This window comes from Rana temporaria, chromosome 1 (assembly GCF_905171775.1).
Source record: "Rana temporaria chromosome 1, aRanTem1.1, whole genome shotgun sequence".
Taxonomy (NCBI): Eukaryota; Metazoa; Chordata; class Amphibia; order Anura; family Ranidae; genus Rana; species Rana temporaria.
Genome location: NC_053489.1, coordinates 440,714,342 through 440,734,931, shown reverse-complemented (window position 1 = coordinate 440,734,931; position 20,590 = coordinate 440,714,342). Strand labels below are relative to the sequence as shown.

The window sequence follows — 20,590 nt, the reverse complement described above, 5'->3', positions numbered from 1 at the left end:
CATACTTGGACAAGAATACATTTATCTTTAAAGCATTTATCATTGTACCATTTATGTGTACTTTTATCTACTGTGTATAAATGAGCTCACATTCTACAGATGCCTGACATATCATGTAAACTAAATAGACATACATCAGAATAATCTAGATGTTTCCCTTTTCCAACCTGTTTGGTAATGTTATAACTAATTTGTGGAGTTTTTTGAACATTGTATTTATTATAGAAAACAGTTACATGATATTAAGACAAAATAATAACCTGACTGATTTTATGAAATCATCATACTAATGTGTTTTGTACATATAGAAAATGAAAATACAAGCCTTGGTAAGCTGGCCCTCCTCATGGTGCATGCATCCTCAGGTGCATTCAAACATTTCCAGTGTCTTTGCAGAGTATACCAATAGCCTGAAATCCTCCACGCCTCTATAAAAGAACCTGTCCCAGAGCATGCATGGTTTCAGTCTTGCTCTGGCCCTTCAAGTTGCATATGCCTTTCTAGTAGCTAGCAATGTGTTGGGTGCCCCACTGTCCAATAGGATGGCAAGGGTGGTGGAAAGGGGTGCGACCACACAGCAAACCATAATATCCTTATTGAAGAAGTCTACTACACTGAAGAGGACTCCCTCTTATCATCCCTATACCACCCCACAGGTACACACAGATATCTAACCAAACATAAAAACATCCACTTTGGTTGAAGTGGAACAACCTTCAAAGCTGAAGATACTGCATATAATATACACTATAGTGTAAAAAATACAATTTTGCTATTAAAGTCTTATCCTATTTTGAAAACATGGGCTCTAAATGATTTAGCACAGGAAATGTCACAGCAAAATATACAATCCAGAAACTGGTAAAAACAGAAGAGCAACAACAGACAGTAGCACCCAATAACAGAGTATATACACTGTACAGTTTGTAGGAATTCGTTTGGTGATTTGCAATATACAGTATTATATTTTTGTTCTTGGGTTGAAATAAACTTTGGGGCACATTTATAAAGCAGTAAATGTGATTTTAACTATTCACCGGTGGTAGATCAATCACTGTCACTTAAGCATACAATATGCACTGGATTAACCTGCAGTGAACATTTGGTGAATGTCACATTAACTGCTTTATAAATATGCCCCTTTAGGTATACTACATTGTTACTGGAAAGTCAAAAAATACAACATTCTGCAATATTCTTAGTGGTAAAACTAAAGTAAAAACTAAAGTGAATCTTATAAAAAGTACCTTTTATTAAAAGAAAGACATTGCAAACAAGTTTTTCCAACCACACTACAAAAAATAAATAAAAAATAAACAAATCGAGTTCAGAAAGCCAGACCATTAAATTAATTTAAAACCCACAATTCCTAAAGGTAACCACATTCTTTAAGGGATTATAACTAATTAGAGTATGACTTTAATTAACAAAGTCGGCATGTTCACATCAGAGAAAGAGCAGCCTCCTTTATACGGTATGAAGTGCCCAAGGCTGGTATTTAGAGGAGCAAGGTCTACAATACTGTGCCTTTCGTCTCATAGAGTCTTCTAATGTCTGTTTAACCTGTTACTTTATATGTTCCATTTACTCACCAAAGGCTTCATTTCATCTTCATCTTTGAAATAATAGAGCTGGTCTCCCTTGAGAACAAACCAACGTGTGTGCCAGGTTTTGACAAAACCTCCTTGCTTCCGCAGCCATCCACACTTAATTGTGTTCTGCCGGCCTTGGCCAGTGTGGGGGCTCTCTGCAGAGACATTGTAGTCGTCCATAATCAGACTGATAGACTTTTCTGTTTAGGAAATAAGAGAAAGAGAAAAAGAAAAGAAATACATGAAATCATCTTTGTTCTTAAGGGGAAGAAAAATGTTTCCTTAGTAGAGCAGCAGTAAAATAAATAGCTCCTGACAACAAAAGGTGCACTGCAAGGGATCCTGCTGTTTTCTTCAAACTTATATCCATGCTTGTGGCAGTCAGCAGGGAGATAACCTACTTTTTTAAAGTGTGGGTCAGCTGTAAAAGGCAAACAAAGGAAAAAAGCAAATCATAGATGTGTCAGGTAGCGTGGAACGCAGCCAATCTCCTTACCCTTAAGTGCTGCAGTTCCTCTTTGTACAATAGTGCCCAGACTGCAGTGACATATTAGGAGCTGTGTCTACTCTACAGAGAACCCAATGCACAGTGACTACTGAGCTAACTGAATACAAATGCATGTTACTGTATATAATAGGCGTTTTAACTGTAAGCTACTACTGTCTTATTTCAGGGTTGTTTACTATAAATAAATGGTTAAATAATGCCCTTACGTCAAGTGGAGTTTCACCCACTTATTAAACTTAATCTTAATCAATATATAAAAGGCAATATTTTCTTTATTGGTCATTATTATATATTTTTTTCTGACAGCTTACCATGATTGTTAGCTGTTCAATTTCACTTCCACTTTCTCCCACCCTCGGTTAATCCCGTAATTTCCTGCAGCGCACTGTCTCCTGGGAGCTTAAAGTCATAGGCCCAGATTCACAATGGAGATACGACGGAGTATCTCAGATACTCCGTCGTATCTCTCAGAGTATCTATGCGACTGATTCATAGAATCAGTTACGCATAGATATCCCTAAGATCCGACAGGTGTAATTGTTTTACACTGTCGGATCTTAGGATGCAATACCGCGGCCGCCGCTGGGGGGAGTTTGCGTCGTAAACCAGCGTCGGGTAGTTTTCATCGCAAGTGCTTTGTGAATCAGGCACTTGCGATGAAAACTTGCGGCGGTGTAACGTATCTACGATACGTTATGCCGCCGCACTTCTACCTGAATCTGGCCCATAATTCCTAGGAGTCAGTGTGGATGGCCGCTGCCGCTCATCATCACGAGATGACGGAAGTGACGTGATACAAGGCATTGCTAAACGCCATTTTAAAATAGGGCAATCAGTGTATAGTTGCCATTGTTACTACAGCATCAGTACACAAGGCATGCACGGCCATCACAAAGGGGGCGGGTACTTCAGACGACGACGCCCGTTGTGATGGCAACCTGACTTGTTTACTGTGCTGCGAGTGTAGCATACTGTGCATGCACGAGAACGGCGGTGCATGCTGGTTATTTAGCAGCACCTAATCCCAGAAGATTATGCTTTTGGACTTCACATGGGAAATGGCAAGAACAAAAATTATAAGGTGATTTTTCTTATAAAATATAAATTTTAGCGGTACAATGCTTAGGAATATAATATAATAGTGTCATTATGAATACATTGGCACCCACAGTAGATTGGAAACTGCTTTTGTGTGTGGTCTGCTAGGACTAATTGTGGAAAGTTTGCTCATGAAAAGATGTTTTGTTATCCATTGCAACCAATCATAGCAGTTGTTTTTTTTAGATCTGGATAATAAAATAGAAGACATATTGGTTCATATGGACAACGATAATTTTGTTTATCGTGAAGTTGCAAACCATAGCATATAATTCATACAAAAATCCCAATATTGCTGACCCTAGACTATGGATGGCTTTTGTTTTTTTTAAATAAGGGAAGGAAAATGTCAATGAAATTAAACATATGAAATACAATACTGTAAAGGCTTGAGAAATCATATTTGGACAAAGGTTTTGTTTTACAGTCTTGTAGAAAAAAAGGACAGTGATGAGGGAGGTGAAATAGAGGTTAGGTTATTTTACTGAGCCTATAAATCAGATTTTCTGACCTGCTCTAGTGGGGGTTTGTGACATGGTACAGTGGTTGAGTTGTGTCCATCTATATGTCTAGGTTGCTACCAGAATGGAAGTGGTGTGCTTGTACTGTTTAGTTAATCAGTGAGCTATGGTGTGTTTAGGCTGACCATGTAAGTCTAAAATGATCCAAAGTGTAATTTAAGATAGTTCTAGCCTCTTTCATCAACTGTAGTTTTCATAGATGGGGGTGTCATAGATATTCAGTGCAAAGGGATCAGGGATTTAGCAATGTTAAGAAGGTGGAGGATTAAGGAGTTTTTCTGACTATGGATTGATTTGGGGTGTTGTGTAAAGCCCTGTACACACGATCGGTTTGTCTGATGAAAACGGACCAATGGATCGTTTTCATCTGACGAACCGATCGTGTGTGGGCCCCATCGTTTTTTTTTCCATCTGTGAAAAAAAATAGAACCTGTTTTAAATGTTTCCTATGGTTAAAAAAACGATTGTCTGTGGGGAAGTCCATCGGTCAAAAATCCATGCATGCTCAGAATCAAGTCGACGCCTGATCGGAAGCATTGAACTTAATTTTCGACAGCACGTCGTAGTGTTTTACGTCACCGCGTTGGACACGATCGGAGTTTCAACCAATGGTGTGTAGGCAAGACTGATGAAAGTCAGCTTCATCGGATATCCGATGAAAAAATCCATTGGGTTAGATTCCATCAGATATCCGATCGTGTGTAAAGGACTTTAGAGTTAGTTTCCTAGTTCTAAGGAATAAGGATTTCCTGTTATTTGTATGATCCACTAGTGTTTTTTTTTTTTTTTTTTTACAAAAAAGGAAGATTTTTTTTAATGATAAAACACTCAATATTTAACTAAAGTGAAAATTAAATGTTACATCTGGGATGAAGATCAACAGAGTCAAAGTACATTATATTCCCCCCAATATCTATGCAAAAAACTAAAAGCTCTCAACCCCAATCGTGTCCTGCGATCCACCAATCGAAATCTACTCCAGATACCCAAAACCAGATGCAAGTCCAAAGGAGATCGAAGATTTGCAGTCCAAGGACCTAGACTGTGGAACGCTCTACCAACCGCCATCCGATTGGAGTTGAACCACTTGGCCTTCAGAAGAAAGATTAAAACCCATCTCTTCTGAGGTCAAAAAGTTTTACTCATGGAATGGATACAGCGCCCAGAGGCGATTCAGTTCGCATGTGTTGCGCTATATACGTTGTTCACTCACTCACTCACTCATGGTCAAAAGTCTAATTTAGCATGCTGCTTAACCTATTCCAAAACAAGGGACTGTTTCTACCTCAATACCCCGCACCTCCCCCTATTCAGAGAATATGTAATGTCAGGTACTAAATTTGCATTAGAAGACTTGGCTCTCGCATTTTCTGGAAAAACTCCTAATAAACATATAGAAACAGAAGACCTGGCTCTCAATAGACATTACAATTCATCCCAATCTGTTTGTTGAAGCTGGGATCAGAGTTCTATATAAGCCACTCATGTTCTTTCTCATCAAACCATGTATTGATGCACCTGATTGTGTGCACAGAGTCACAGCCATGGTCTTCCCAAACTATGGTCACAATTTTGGAAGCACACAACAGTCCCAAATGTCTTTGCATGCTACTGTTTTATATTGGAGATACAAGGCTATGTGCTTGATTTTATGCACCTGTAGCCGAGACACCTCAACCCAACCTAATACTTTGAAAGGTTGTTCAAATACATTTGGCCTCTACATAAAAATCTTATCCCTTGGATGAGTGGTGCTACAAAAATGTAATATCTACCCAACAATAAACTGTTACTCTAATTGGGCTGGGCTAACTCTTAATACTGTCCCCATTTTAAATATTTTTCAAAATGGCAAAATTGTATTTTTAAAAATAAATGAACAGCAGAAATAGAGGAATATTGTCTTCCCTAGACATCATCTGTCAGAGAAGAAAATTTATATATATTTCAAGGAGCATGTATTTTATATCCCATAAGCAAACCTAACACATGTTCCCAGAATTTTATAACTGTATTAAAAATGTTCCATTATCTGTCAGCTTTACTGCTCGAGTGAACTACTTACAAGTAAATATCCTCTGCAAAGTTTTGTCAGCTTGATATGTTTTCATTCATTATGACTATGAAAATGTAGGCTCAAATAAACATGAATAATGGGAGCAATTCAAAAGTGTAATTTGTTTGCAGAAAATGAACAGATTGGTCCTGTAACGAAAAGGGTACATTGGCTTACAGCTTATACCCATGACCAACTTGTTAATTAAAAACAGAAACTCTGTGAACCAGTGCAAAACACTGAAATTAAAAAATAATATGTATTCTATACCTGAATAATACAGTTTTTTTCTCTTGTTATTGGGCCAGATAGTACTCTGTTGGGTCTAACCCTGTACACACGAGAGGATATCCGATGGAAACGGTCCGCCGGACCGTTTCCATCGGACATTTCTCCTCCGGATTTTGATCTGATGGCTTGTACACACCATCAGATCAAAATCCCAGCGGAAAACATACGCGGTGACGTGGCCGCGCCTCCGCCGCGACGATGACGCGGCGACGTGCGTGACCCTGGAAGGTAAATACTTCCACGCAAGCGTCGAATCACTTTGACGCATGCGAGGGATGGGGATCGCTTGGACTTATCCGGTGAGTCTGTACAGACGACCGGATCAGTCCGACGGAAAGGTTTCCAGCGGATAGATTTCTTAGCATGCTAAAAAAAATTTATCCACTTGAAAACCGGTCGGCTGGACACATTTCCGCCGAAAAATGTCCGCTAGGCCGTACACACGACCGGATTTGTCTGCTGGAACTGATCCGCGGATAAATCCCAACAGACAGATCCGGTCGTGTGTAGGGGGCCTTAGGGACAGATGATAATATTTCAATTTGCTAATCAAATATTATCATATAAAAATGACTATGCATTTATTAAATATACTTTGTAGACTTAATATGATTTATCCTAAGTATTGTAAATAAAAACCTATCCATGCTAGTAGGGATTGCACTAGATACACACGCTCTGTTTAAGGTGAATGATAGGTATAATTTTGCTGTCACCTGTGCATTTGTTGTGACACTAGTAGGATTCCTGATTATTGATAGCATCACCACTCACCTAGAAAACAGCTTTCCCATCAATCAGCAAGGTAGGAAAGAATGTGTACCAATACATACAAAACCCACACAGGCCAATTTTTTTTTCTAAAGTGTTGTTAGATAGGGAGAGGGTAGGGGAATGCAGGCTGCAGTTAGGTAGGAACTTTATACAATTCAGCATCCGTTACAGTGAAGGAGAGAGAAGGGGTGACACTGTACTGCTATTGCTAAGTCTCATAAGGCCTCGTACACACGATCGGTTAACCAGAGGACAACGGTCTGATGGACCGTTTTCATCGGTCAAAATCGATCGTGTGTGGGCCCCATAAGTTATTTAACCATCAGTTTAAAAAAAGCCAACTTGCTTTAAATTTAACCGATGGATTCCTAACCGATAGGTCAAAACCGATCGTTAGTAGGCACAACCATCGGTTAAAAATCCACCCATGCTCAGAATCAAGTCGACGCATGCTTGGAAGCATTGAACTTCATTTTTTTCAGCACGTCGTCGTGTTTTACGTCACCGCGCTCTGACACGATCATTTTTTTAACCGATGGTGTGTAGGCGCAACGGACCATCAGTCAGCTTCATCGGTTAACCGTTGAAAATGGTCCATCAGACCGTTCTCATCGGATAGACTGATCGTGTGTACGAGGCTTTAGTGTCATATTGATTTTTGGTATTCTGCAACTTCATCTCAGATTATACACCATAGTGCTTGTGCATTTGCCAAATTGCATACAATGGTGACTAATTCCTTCGGAACACACAATCGGATTTTTTCGATGGAAAAAGTCAAACAGAATTTTTTCATCGGATATTCCGACCATGTGTGTGCCCCATCTGACTTTTTTCCGTCGGAATTTAGATACATTTTTTATTTTTTTTAAATAATTACGTTCGTCTGTAGGGAACTCCGACGGAGAAAAAAACATGCATGCTCAGAATCAAGTCGACCCATGCTCAGAAGCATTGAACTTAATTTTTCTCGGCTCGTCATAGTGTTGTACGTCACCGCGTTTTTGGTGTGACAGTGTGTATGCAAGACAGCTTGAACGGAATTCCGTCAGAAGAATCCGTCGGAGTTTATCCCAACAGAAAATCCGATCGTGTATACAAGGCAAAACAGGTTATTGCTGCGTTTCTGTTACTTGTCAGCAAAGATGACACGTTGTAATATTTTTTAACCTGAGACAACCTGGAATGAAATGTAGCAGTGTTCAAGATTAAAGGTGAACTACTCACATAGCAAGCAATTGAGCTTAAAGTTGGAAAATTACTTTAATAGCTATTGCTAGACTTGACAGGTTTCACAAGTTTGTTGCACAATTGCAGGAAGTCCACATTGCATGACTTTAGATTGACTTTCTTTACAAACATTCTCCATGTCTGCTGCAAGTTCTGGTTCAGTTATGTTGTGCAATAGTCATCCCACCACAGGGGTAATTGTGACTTGCAGAGCTCTTGCTGTAGACTCACCACTGCAACTTTGCTCTTGCTAGAGACTTGCAGGGAGCCAACAGCATTGTCTTTTCTGATTCACAAGACAGTAGCTTGTCAATCAGCAGCTGGCCACACCTAAACCTTCCCACTGCTTACTGGATTTGCAGAACTGTTTGTGCTGATAAAACCCTCCCACTGTGGGCTGCAGTGTCTGGGAAGGGGGGCATGTGAGACACACATGAGAAAGAATTTAGCTGAATCAAGTGAGGTTCAAGGTCAAGTTAGTACAGCTTGAATCAATGTAAGTATGTATATCATATACCTGAGTGACTTCTGTGGAAGGTGACAATCACTGTAGAAGTTACTGCTGCTGCAGTTATTGATGAAATCTTCCAGATTCTGTGCCAGCTTCCCTTCTGCATAATAACTGCTAAGGATTGCTTGCTTGCCACCGCTGCCATTTACAGAACGCCTGTATTTTTTTCAATGAATACAAGAAGTTCTCTGACTGCATGAAGTGGAGATCATGAAATCACCACCCCACCTCAAGGCCTTGTTCAATCAGGGAACAAGTTGTATTAATTGAAAAAATGCAAGGTGTTTTGTGAATGGCAATGATGCTGAGCGAGCAAATTTCAGCGGGTATTATGAACCTGGAAGCTTTCTCCTGAACATCCTGCTGCGTTCCCCACAAGTTTGAGAGTTTGCTGAACGGCAAACAGGCGATGCTGGGGCCAAATTTATGGTCGGTCCAAACCTTTCGCCCACTACTTGGTATCTATTTACTTGACGCAACCTCATCTTATATATTTAGCAAAAAAATAGGTAATATATTGCGTCTGTATCACTAAAATTAACTTTAAATGTATTTCTGCTCAAAATTAAAGTTTGATAAACTGTTACGCAAATATTGTGCAATATAAAAAAATGTAACTACCAAAAATGTAGTTCTCCAGGTTGCCTGCTTACAAAAATATATAGGCCTGGATTCACGTAACACTTACGCCGACGTATCTACCGATACGGCGCGTAAGTGTCAATGTGCACCGTCTGTGCACCGTGCCCATAGAACTAGATACGCCTGAAAATAGGCTTCCTACGACCAACGTAAGTTTCCTACGCCGTCGTATCCTGGGCGCATATTTACGCTGGCCGCAAGGGGCGCTTTCATTGATTTACGATTTGAATATGCAAATGAGTGAGATACGGCGATTTTACGAACGTACTTGCGCCCGGCGCATGAATATACGCGGTTTACGTAAGTCGTACATCCGGCGTAAAGTTAAGCCTCATAAAGCAGGGGTAAGTCATGTTAAGGTATGGACCAGGGAACAGCCGTCGTATTTTACATCATTTACGTAGTAGTACGTGAATAGGGCTGGGCGTAGGTTACATCACGTTGTAGGCAGTGATTCGACGTATCTTATGGAGTATTTACGACGTGATTCTGACGCATGCGTACTGGGATGCGTCCACGGGACGGCGCATGCGCCGTTCGTTCGGCCCATCATTTGCATGGGGTCATGGTTCTTTTAAATGGATCACGCCCACTTCCACCTTACGCCGAAGACTTTACGTTACGCTGACGCAACGTTGGGAGCAAGTGCTTTGTGAATACTGTGCTCGCCTCTCTGCGCGACGTCGGCGTAGCGTATATTCGATACGCTACGCTGGCATAACTATGCGCCGATCTACCTGAATCCGGCCCATAATGTTTGGGGGTTTTCACTAATCCTCACCTAAAATCATGTATTAAACAGTTAAAGTAATAAATGCACTTTAATGCAGATTGCAGTTCCTATGCATTTGCCTTATAATGGAGAGTGACAGACTTTTACTGCATTTTTTGGTTACTTGGCAGTAAAACTGACACTTACATCTTTCAATGTATGAAAAACCTGCAATAGCTTCTGAGGCTCATTCTTGTCACCAGATGACCTGTTTACTTGACAAGTAGACAGGCAGTCTGACAGCTTTTTTTGTAACTTGGCACTGTTGGCAGCTAAGCTTCTTGACAAAAAAATTGTGTCTGAGAGGCACACTAGTCACCTCAGGCTGATATCACAATTGTAACCCTGGTGCTCCTGACAACTTGCCAGTGTTATAACTGCATTGAAAATAATTGTAGAGGTCACTGACACTTGAGTGTATTGCAGGTGCAATGCCAGACTCCTACAGATGCTGTCTAGAGCTCTCTGCCCATACCTCTATAGAGGCAGACAGTTCCTGAGCTGTACTCAGTGTGAATGTACTACCAGCGTGCTGATCAGTGTGCCTTCATTGAACTTTATTCAAACTACAAGTCCATCTGCCACAGTGGAGGATGGGACATGTAGTTTATTAAAGTGGTTCTAAAGCCTGAAGGTTTTTTACCCTAATACATTCTCTACATTAAGGTAAAAAAAAAACTTCAATAGGCAGCTTTTCCCCTAGCCTTTCCTAAATACTTACCTGAGCCTGATCCTGATCTCGATCCAGCGATGTGTATGAGAGCAGAGGCTCTCTCAGCTCTCTTCTTTCCCATTGGCTCAAACACAGCAGTAGGAGCCATTGGCCCCTGCTGCTGTCAATCACAGGCAGTAAGGAGGGAGCAGGTCGGCGGAGCCTTTTCTCCTTATTCTGCAAACAATGCAGCTCTGTATATGGGTGACACTTTACCGCAACAATTATTGTTTTTCCTCTGTATATTTTTAAAATGTGACAGCAGGTGTGGGGAAAGGGAACCCCAACCGCTGTCATAGTGGAGGATTGGCAGGTGAGCGGGGATGCTACATTAGTAACATGTTACATGTTAAACCCTAAATGAGGTGAATCTATCCTTTAAGCACTTTCTGCAGAAGATGTAATCATTTACTGAGTTTGACCCTGGGATGGGTCACTGACTGTTAGGATAGTGGTGCGTGCTGGCTCTTTAACAACCAGCATCTAGTTTCCTTCCCCTACTCGGGAGTTCCTTATTTATCCAGCATATGTACTAGTTGCAAAAATCTGAGTGCATGGCGATAAAGTTATAGGTAGCAACAATACACTGAGGTACTTTCATCCTCAAACAGTATAGTAGCAGTATATATATATATATATATATATATATATATATATATATATATATATATATATCTATCTATCTATATATATATATATATATATATATATATATATATATATCTATATATATATATATATATATATATATATAGATAGCTAGATAGATAGATAGATATATTATAAATAATAATAATAAAAATAATAATATAATATATATCAACTGTAAATTTAAACCATAGACAATGGATTTAGGTAAAGCAAATTACACAGTCAAAAACAGTGTAAAAAGTGTACTACCCTGACTTAATTTACAATTCACTGCAATGCCAGCATAGTGCTACTAAAAAATACAGGTACAATCATATCACGTTCTATAAATATTATATTATCAAAAGATATGTAATTGGCGTTATACAATCTGCAGAATAGCTCCCTTTTATATAACCTCTAATATATTTACTATCTACAGAATGCAATATGATCTACAAAAGGCAAAATCTATAAATAAATAGTAATGGAATTATGGCATATACAGTGTAATATATATTTGTTCCTAAAAATCAATGCTGCAGAGATACAGAAGTGCTTTTTTATTTCTGTTGGCAACTATAACAATGCCTAAATATATCTCTAAATGCGGTAATATTGAGTGCAAATCATATTTGATGGTGTTTATTTACAAAAGCTGTTCCAAAATGCTTTGGCCACATAACGTTATATAGTTAAGTCCAATTGATAGTCAACAGTCAGAATTGTATAGAGGCTAATAATGTTATAATCATAGAAAAAATACTACTCTCTTTGATACCATGAGGTTCATTTACTATAGATAAATTGACACCCCAGAGCTTAGTTAATGAGAATTTGCAGACTTCCTACATCCAAGCACGTGCAAGCAGAAATTCTGTGGTTTATTGTATTTTATTTGCACGTGATGGGTATGAATTGAAAACTTGCAAAAGTGCAACTTCCCTTTGCGAAGTGAAAACCTATTTGCCGTTAGTAAAATCAGCCACATTAAATTGATTTTGTACAAAGAAATGCACATCCTTGTTCACTTCTGTATATGAAATAACCTGTGAGTATAGATTTCTCTCTCCCCACAAGGTCTCTTCTCCCCTTAGGGGTTAAACATATTAACTAAATAGAATAGGTAACACATTTAAAAGAGTTGTGAGTGCTCTTAACTTAACTAATACTACATATACATTTGTATTTACAGTTTATTTCTGTACCCAAACACGTTGAGTTTCCATGGGGTGCTCAGTCAAGTCTGGCTCATTACCTATTCACTGGCCCATATATATCTTGTATACATTCAAAATTCATTGAGTATTATGCAACTATTAATGTATATCCTTCTTTGTTTTAACAGCAGCTCTGTTGCATACGGTGTACCAATGCCTGCTAATAGAAAATACCTTATATTACATTATCAATATTTATTACCTCTCATGTGCTGCCAAGCTGACATATATGTATCTATTATGTTCATGACATGTGTGCATGTGTATGTATATATATGAAAATACTTTTTTACTTGTTTTATACCATTGTTACAAATAAATAATGTTTACTAACTACTCCACAAGTCAATTGCCTCATTTAACCACTTCCCGACCGCCTTACGACTGTATACGGCGGCACTTTAAAGATGGATATCTCGGTAACGGCAGCAGCTGCTGCCACAACCGAGATATCCATCTTTAGTGTAAGCGGTCCTGTAAAATATAACGGTGGTCTCCGCAGTGGATTCGCCGCGAGATCACCATTATCGGCGGCGGGAGAGTCCCCCCCCTCCCCGCGCCCTCCGCCACTTACCGGAGCCGTCTGTAGCGGCGGAAGGGAATCGGGTCCTTTCACGTGCTGTGTGGGGATGCGAGTGAGAGAAAGATGGCCCTCACCCGTCCCCATAGCATAGCAGGGCGGAAGTGACGTCAAAACGTCAGTCCCGCCCATGCGTCCTAAAGAGACATTTTTTTGCTGTCATTTTTTCAAATCACAAAATTTCCATTTTTTTTTTTTGCATTTAAGTCTAAATATGAGATCTGAGGTCTTTTTGACCCCAGATCTCATATTTAAGAGGACCTGTCATGCTTTTTTCTATAACAAGGGATGTTTACATTCCTTGTAATAGGAATAAAAGTGATCAATTTAATTTTATTTTTTTCCAGTGTAAAAAATAATAAAATAAAAAAAAATATATATATATATTTTTTTTTAAAGCGCCCCGTCCCGATGAGCTCGCTCGCAGAAGCGAACGCATACGTGAGTAGCGTCCGCATATGAAAACGGTGTTCAAACCACACAAGTGAGGTATCGCAATAATTATAGCCTAGACCTCCTCTGTAGCTCAAAAAATGCAACCTATAGAATTTTTTACACGTCGCCTTTTGAGATTTTTAAGGGTAAAAGTTTGACGCCATGCCACAAGCGGGCGCAATTTTTAAGCGTGACATATTGGGTATCATTTTACTCGGCGTAACATTATCTTTCACAATATATAAAAAATTGGGCCAAATTTATTGCTGTCTTATTTTTTAATACAAAAAAGTGTTTTTTTTCCCAAAAAAGTGCGCTTGTAAGACCGCTGCGCAAATATGGTGTGACAAAAAGTATTGCGATGACCGCCATTTTATTCTCTAGGGTGTTAGAAAAAAAAAATATATATAATGTTTGGGGGTTTTAAGTAATTTTCTAGCAGAAAAAACTGTTTTAGTCTTGCAAACACCAAATCTGAAAAACACCTAAGGTCTTTAAGTGGTTAAAGTATGGCTGTCGTTCCCGCGTCGAATTTCAATTTTTTTTTTTTTGCGTAAGACGTCCGGGAATACGAAACGATGTAACGCACGTCGCCGTTCAAAAAAAACTTTGGGGCGCCGTAATTTCGCGCAAAGCACGTCGGGAAATTTCCTAACGGAGCATGCGCAGAACGTTCGCCTGAATCTGGCCCAGTGTTCTTTTTAATATTTCACACTTCTCAGACAAACCATTACTTCTATGGCAAAGATACATATAGATACATATATTTTTGCCAATTAACCATGTATCAAACCTAATGAAGATACTAACATCAACATTCTTTTCTATAACAAAGATGGCACCATATCTCCTTCCTCTACAAGAGCAGACAGCTTTCATTAAATCTGATTTGATAATAAAACTCTCGTTAAATAACCTTCTATTGATGAACATTAGTTATGATGCAATTTAGCTTAAACCTAAAAAAGTTGGGTATCAATTTGAAACAGAAGTGAAGCTCAATCCATAGACTGTAGTTCATAGTGACACTGGAGGGACATAAATCTTGGTTAAAAGATGTTACTTATTTACAATAATTGGAGCCAGACCTGTCAATATGCTTGTTGTGTAGACCGCCATTAGGCTGCATCTGTTGAAACAGCTATTTCAAATTCCAAAGCACTTGTAAAAAAACAGCTTAAGGATAAATGAAAGTTACTTAGAAAATCATCAATACACTAAGAAGATATTGACTGTGTGTAATTACAGAAGCAGAAACTGAGCAAAAGAGGCATAGCGTGTTTAGATTCTCAAGCAGCCATCATTGAAAATTGTGCTTGAGTTAGAACCTAAAATATAAGAAATGAATACAGTATATGTTGTGTCCTCTATACTGCTGAAGACTGAAGTACACACAATATTGTACAGAAGACAAAGAACATTCCATGAAATAAGTCATTGTAATGCAGAGTGCAAAATAAGGGCAATTTAGATGATTAATTATGATATTTAGACTGTAAGCCCCAAACTGGACACTCGGTCTGTGTGAATCTTCACTAGAGACCATTGAGGCTAATAATATCCGATTCTACTCAAAGGCATCAATTGTCTGTAACTTTATTTTCATCGTAGACCCCAGTAAATTTATCATGGGCGAATTATGAGCCTATGGTTTAATAAATGTAACATCACATGAGTCTGAGCCTATTTTTATAACTGTCCAAAAAGTTTACATTTATGGTATTTTGTTCACTTAATACTTTTTTTTCCAGCTCCAGTGGAAGGGGCTGAGTACTCCAACTGATGTCATCCGGGAGCAGGACAGGAGAGGAGGAGAGAGAGGTGGTCACGTGAGCGCCGATCGACGCTATGGCATAAGGTACGCAGCAATTTTTTTTTTAAATCACACACACTGGGGAACATAGCATTATCTTACAAAGGGGATTGGAGAGAGTTTACACTGTTATTCTATCACCAGGAGAGGCAGATAGAGGAGCTGACAGGCAGGGAGTGGAGGGAGGAGGACAGAGCAGGCTGCGGATGACGGAAACACATCAAGTGACCGCAGTGTCAGGGCTCAGCAGCCATGATAAACCATGATCAGTTTACAGGAGGGAGGGCAGAACCAAGCTGGATCAGCCAGGTATTTTAGGTGGTACAAGGGGCCAAATTACACAGCACAAGCACTGTGCTGTTATTCATGCTTTAAAGCATGGGTCTTCAAACTATGGCCCTCCAGTTGTTCAGGAACTACAATTCCCATCATGCCTAGTCATGTCTGTGAATGTCAGTGTGTTACAATGCCTCATGGGATGTGTAGTTCTACAACAGCTGGAGGGCCGTAGTTTGAGGATCCCTGCTTTAAAGGAACAGGATCTTTTTTCTTCTTTTTTTTTAGGGTAACAAACGCTTTAAGTTAGAAGCTGATTGGTTACCACACACAGCTGCACCAGATTTTGCACTCACGAGTTTTAGGAAATCAACCCCTATGTGACGTCAAAAAATAAAAAATAAATGTAAAAAGTGCAATACACATCGCACCACTCCCTGGCGGTCCAGCCGCTGACAACTGACCATATGGTAAAATGCTGTGTTTTGCCATGCAGGTTAGTGTAAACAAGCTCTTACACATTAGTTAGCATGTATGCACCAAGCATTAAAAAAAATATATTGAATGTTTGATCCACGTTCACTTTTCTCAACTTCATTAATGCAAAAAAATTTAAAATATTCTGTACAATGCTGGATTTGGTGCTCAGCTAAATAGGGGACAGAAAGGCACAACAAGTACTCCAGGAAGTACAGTCTTCTAATGTTTCTCCAGCTTATGTGTATTGGTTATTAGGTTTGCTGATGCCAAGCTCAAAGAATGCATATTTGTCAGCCAAGACATAGGAAACTTGTTCAAGATAAGGATTCTTGAAATCGCCGCTTAGCATTTAAAAGAAGATTTTTTTATTTTTATTCTTTAGAAAAAGATCCAAACTATATTTTTTACATTGTTTTTTCACTTTAGAAGTAATTACATATTGTGTCCAAAGTACTACATAATTTTTCATGAAAATAACATATATGATAAAGAAAAATTAAAATCAGATTTTGAATCAACACCTCAAATATGTGCAAAATCTGCCAAAACAAACCAGACTTTTATTCTGTTTTTGTTGCCATGTGTAAGTGATTACATTATTGTTTTTTTTCCATTGTGAAAATTCTCTCATGATATAGAAGCACAAAGTTTACTCAATATAATGTTTACAGCTAAATACATTCACAAGGCCACTCTGATTAGAACTGCAAAATTACAGTTCTTTTTTACTCAAGTATTATGCAGGAGATAAAAACCACAAAAATCAGTACTGTATTTATATCTCTTCAGAGTCTTTAGACACTGAAGCTTTAACCACTTAAGCCCCGGACCATTATGCAGCGAAAGGACCTGGCCCCGTTTTGCAATTCGGCACTTTGTCACTTTAACTGACAATTGCGCGGTCGTGCGATGTGGCTCCCAAACAAAATTGGCATAATTTTTTTCCCACAAATAGAGTTTTCTTTTGGTGGTATTTGATCACCTCTGCGGTTTTTATTTTTTGCGCTATAAAAGTGACACTTTTGAAAAAAATTCAATATGTTTTACTCTTTGCTTTAATAAATATCCCCAAAAAAGATATAATTTTTTTTTCTCTCAGTTTAGGCCGATACATATTCTTCTACATTTTTTTGGTAAAAAAAATCGCAATAAGCGCAAAATTTATAGGGTCTACCAAATAAGGGATAGTTTTATTGCATTTTTATTAATATTTATTTTTCTAGTAATGGCGGCGATCAGTGAATTTTTATCATGACTGCGAAATTATGGCGGACACATCGGACACTTTTGACACTATTTTGGGACCATTGTCATTTTTACAGCGAAGAGTGCTATAAAAATGCACTGGTTACTCTAAAAATTACACTGGCAGTGAAGGGGTTAACCAGGAGGGGAGCGCTGCAGGGGTTAAGTGTGCCCTAAGGGAGTGATTCTTACTGTGGGGGGGCGTGGCTGGGCATGTGATGTCATGATCGTCGTTCCCTATGACAGGGAACAGACAATCAGTGACAGGCTCACTAGGAAGCACGGGAGAGGTTTGTTTACACTTACCTCTCCTCGTTCTTCCTCTCTGTGACCTGATCGTGGGACACTGGCGGCGATCGGGTCCGATGTTCTCGCGGGGACGGTCTCAGAGGTGAGGACCAGGTCGAGAGCGCGCTCACCCATGGCTGGGATCTTAAAGGGGACGTACATGTACCTTGTGCCCAGCCGTGCCATTTTGTTGACATATATCATCGTGCGGCAGTCCTCAAGCAGTTAAGCAACCAAAGAAATGGCTAGTTATGCTTATGTCTATGTTGTTCATTTCAAGTCACAGCTCTTCTTAACCACTTCAATACCAGGAACTTACACCCCCTTCCTGCCCAGGCCAATTTTCAGCTTTCTGCGCTGTCGCTGTTTAAATGACAATTGCACGGCCATGCTACACTGTACCCAAACATAATTTTTATCAGTTTGTTCCCATAAATAGAGCTTTATTTTGGTGGTATTTGATCATCTCTGTGTTTTTTATTTTTTTGCTAAACAAATAAAAAATTCAGAAAAAGTTTCTGTTACGAAATTTTGTAAATAAATACGTTTTCTCCTTCACTGATGGGCACTGATAAGGTGGCACTGATGAGGTGACACTGACGATGGGCACTGATATGCGGCACTGATGCGCACTGGTAGGCGGCACTGATGGGTGACATTGATATGCAGCACTGGTGGGCATTGATAGGCGCCACTGATGGACACTCATGGGTGGCACTGGTGGGCACTGATAGATGACACTGATGGGCACTGAAAGGCTGCAATGAGGGGTACTTATGAGTGGCACTGATAGGCTGCACTGCTGGGCACTGATAAGTGGCACTGCTGGGCACTGATAGATCGCACTGATAGGCATCCCTGGTGGCACTGGCACTGGTAGGTATTGTGGATGGGCACTGATTGGTAGCTGGCTGGGCATTGATTGGCAGCTGCCTGGGCACAGATTGGCATTTCCCTGGTGGTCTAGCTGGCATACCTGGTGGTCCAGTGTGGTGGCCTTCCCTGGTGGTCCAGTCTGACATCCTGGTGGTCCTGGGCGGGCATCCGAGGAGGGGCTGCGCTGTTAAACAATCAGCACAGACCCCCCCTGTCAGGAGAGCAGCCTGTCAGAAGCGAGTGAGGAAAAGCCGATCAACGGCTCTCCCTGTTTACATCGTGATCAGCTGTGATTGGACACGGCTGATCACGTGGTAAAGAGCCTCAGACTGACACACCACACCACCGATCGCCATGATGCATGCCCCCACGGGCATGCAGCAGCTGTTATCCTGCTGGAAGTCATATGACGTCCAGTCAGGAAAACTGAACCACTGCCCAGCCTTCATTCTGCTATAGGCTGGGCAGGAAGTGGTTAAAATGGCAAATGCTTGCCCCATAAATTTTTATTGCAATGACTAATTCAATGAGTAAATTTATGAAAATCAATGAACTGTATTTATTTAATTATCAGCAAAATTACTGCCTACATCAGGTTTCTACCCGAAAACCATCCTTCCTTGACCTGTTCCACTACTCCCAGCTTTCTGAGTGAATAGCGTTTTTATCATAGTGATAGTAGGATGACCAGAAGATCTAAAGGTAATAAATCTACACACAGGTAGGAAGAAGCAAAGAATGTCTGCGACAAATAATAGCTTATGGTCAGTATATATATAAGATAAAAAACAGAGGGGGGGAAATCTAAATAAAGAAAACAAATGCAGCCATTACATCTAATGATTGGAAAGCAGCTATATATTACATTTTTAGTTTTGGGTTTAATACTGTTCTAAAAAATAAATGCAACCATAACTCTTTGGAAGCTGAAGGTGGAAGTTTTGGATAGGCACGGACCTATCTTCTGGTAGTAAAGATTTTCTGGTAGTAAAGATTTTCTGGTAGTAAAGATTCAGTCTGCTAGAATCTGGGCACTAATATAATATATGTTTTTGACTGGCCTTACACATATATAGTATACTAAAATGAAAAATGTTGTCATTCAAAAAAAAAAAAAAAAAGTACCTGGACAGACCTCTACTAATAAGAGAAAAATCTTGTGTTTGAAACTTTGACGGCTTTGCACTTTTACAAATCTACACATTTTGAATACTGAAATGTTCTTGCCATCAAAAATCATCAAAAATCAACACAATGTTGACATTTTTTTAAATGGATCTCCAGCAAAAACATTGTTTTTCTTAGTTTTGGGAGAACATTATGTTTTTTTTTGCTGTTTATGTCCATGGCCCTCAACTTCCTGTCCAAGTGACAGACAACAAACAATACTTCTGTGGTAGAAAGAACTTCTACTAGATTTTACTGGTCTACAGGCTTAGTTCACAAAGTTTTAACGCAAGGATAAGGATCTTTATTGTAGCTACATGACTGTAATTTTCAAATCTTATTTGTCTACTATGTGAACTGAATTTTATGTGTTTATTTGACACAAAAAATAAATAAGGGGAAATCTTCTAAACACACAAATAGACACTAGTAAAAATCGGACATACGTTCTAATTCTTCCTCACATCATTCATTAAAATAAAGCTCACTTATCCTTTTTTCCCCCCTTCCCTTGCCTAACCTAATCCACCACCTCCACAGCAGTTCAGCTGTTTATTTACATCCAGCATTTTAAGTATTTACTGTCATGGCGCCTCTATGTCTTATAGGGGTGCCGAAGGCCAAAAGTCCTGAGGCCAAAAGCGATAAGAGATGGTCTCATGGAAGTCTATGGGACTGTAATGCACAGGCACGGCCAGGATGGCAAAGACACTGGGTATTAAAAAAAATGTGGAACTGTGGCCATTAGAGCAAGGTATGTATGTGTCCTATAGAAGTCTACGGGCTGTAATGCACAGGAATGGCCATGGTGAAGACATTGGATATAAAAAACATTATTGAAAATATGGTAAAAGAAAAAAATTGTTGAACATT

The 20,590-nt window shown here is 39.5% G+C and overlaps 1 protein-coding gene across 2 annotated transcripts in view; it reads right to left on the bottom strand.

Annotated features, from left to right (window-relative positions):
* The window catches only part of ARHGAP24 (Rho GTPase activating protein 24), a 737,825-nt gene that overhangs the window by 599,877 nt on the left and 117,358 nt on the right, over window positions 1-20,590 (bottom strand). For both annotated transcript variants that reach the window (XM_040326578.1, XM_040326570.1), the window contains exon 2: window positions 1,593-1,792. In XM_040326578.1, coding sequence (XP_040182512.1) covers window positions 1,593-1,772 — 180 coding nt within the window. In that variant the 5' untranslated portion in view covers window positions 1,773-1,792. The remainder of the gene's footprint in view (window positions 1-1,592; window positions 1,793-20,590) is intronic.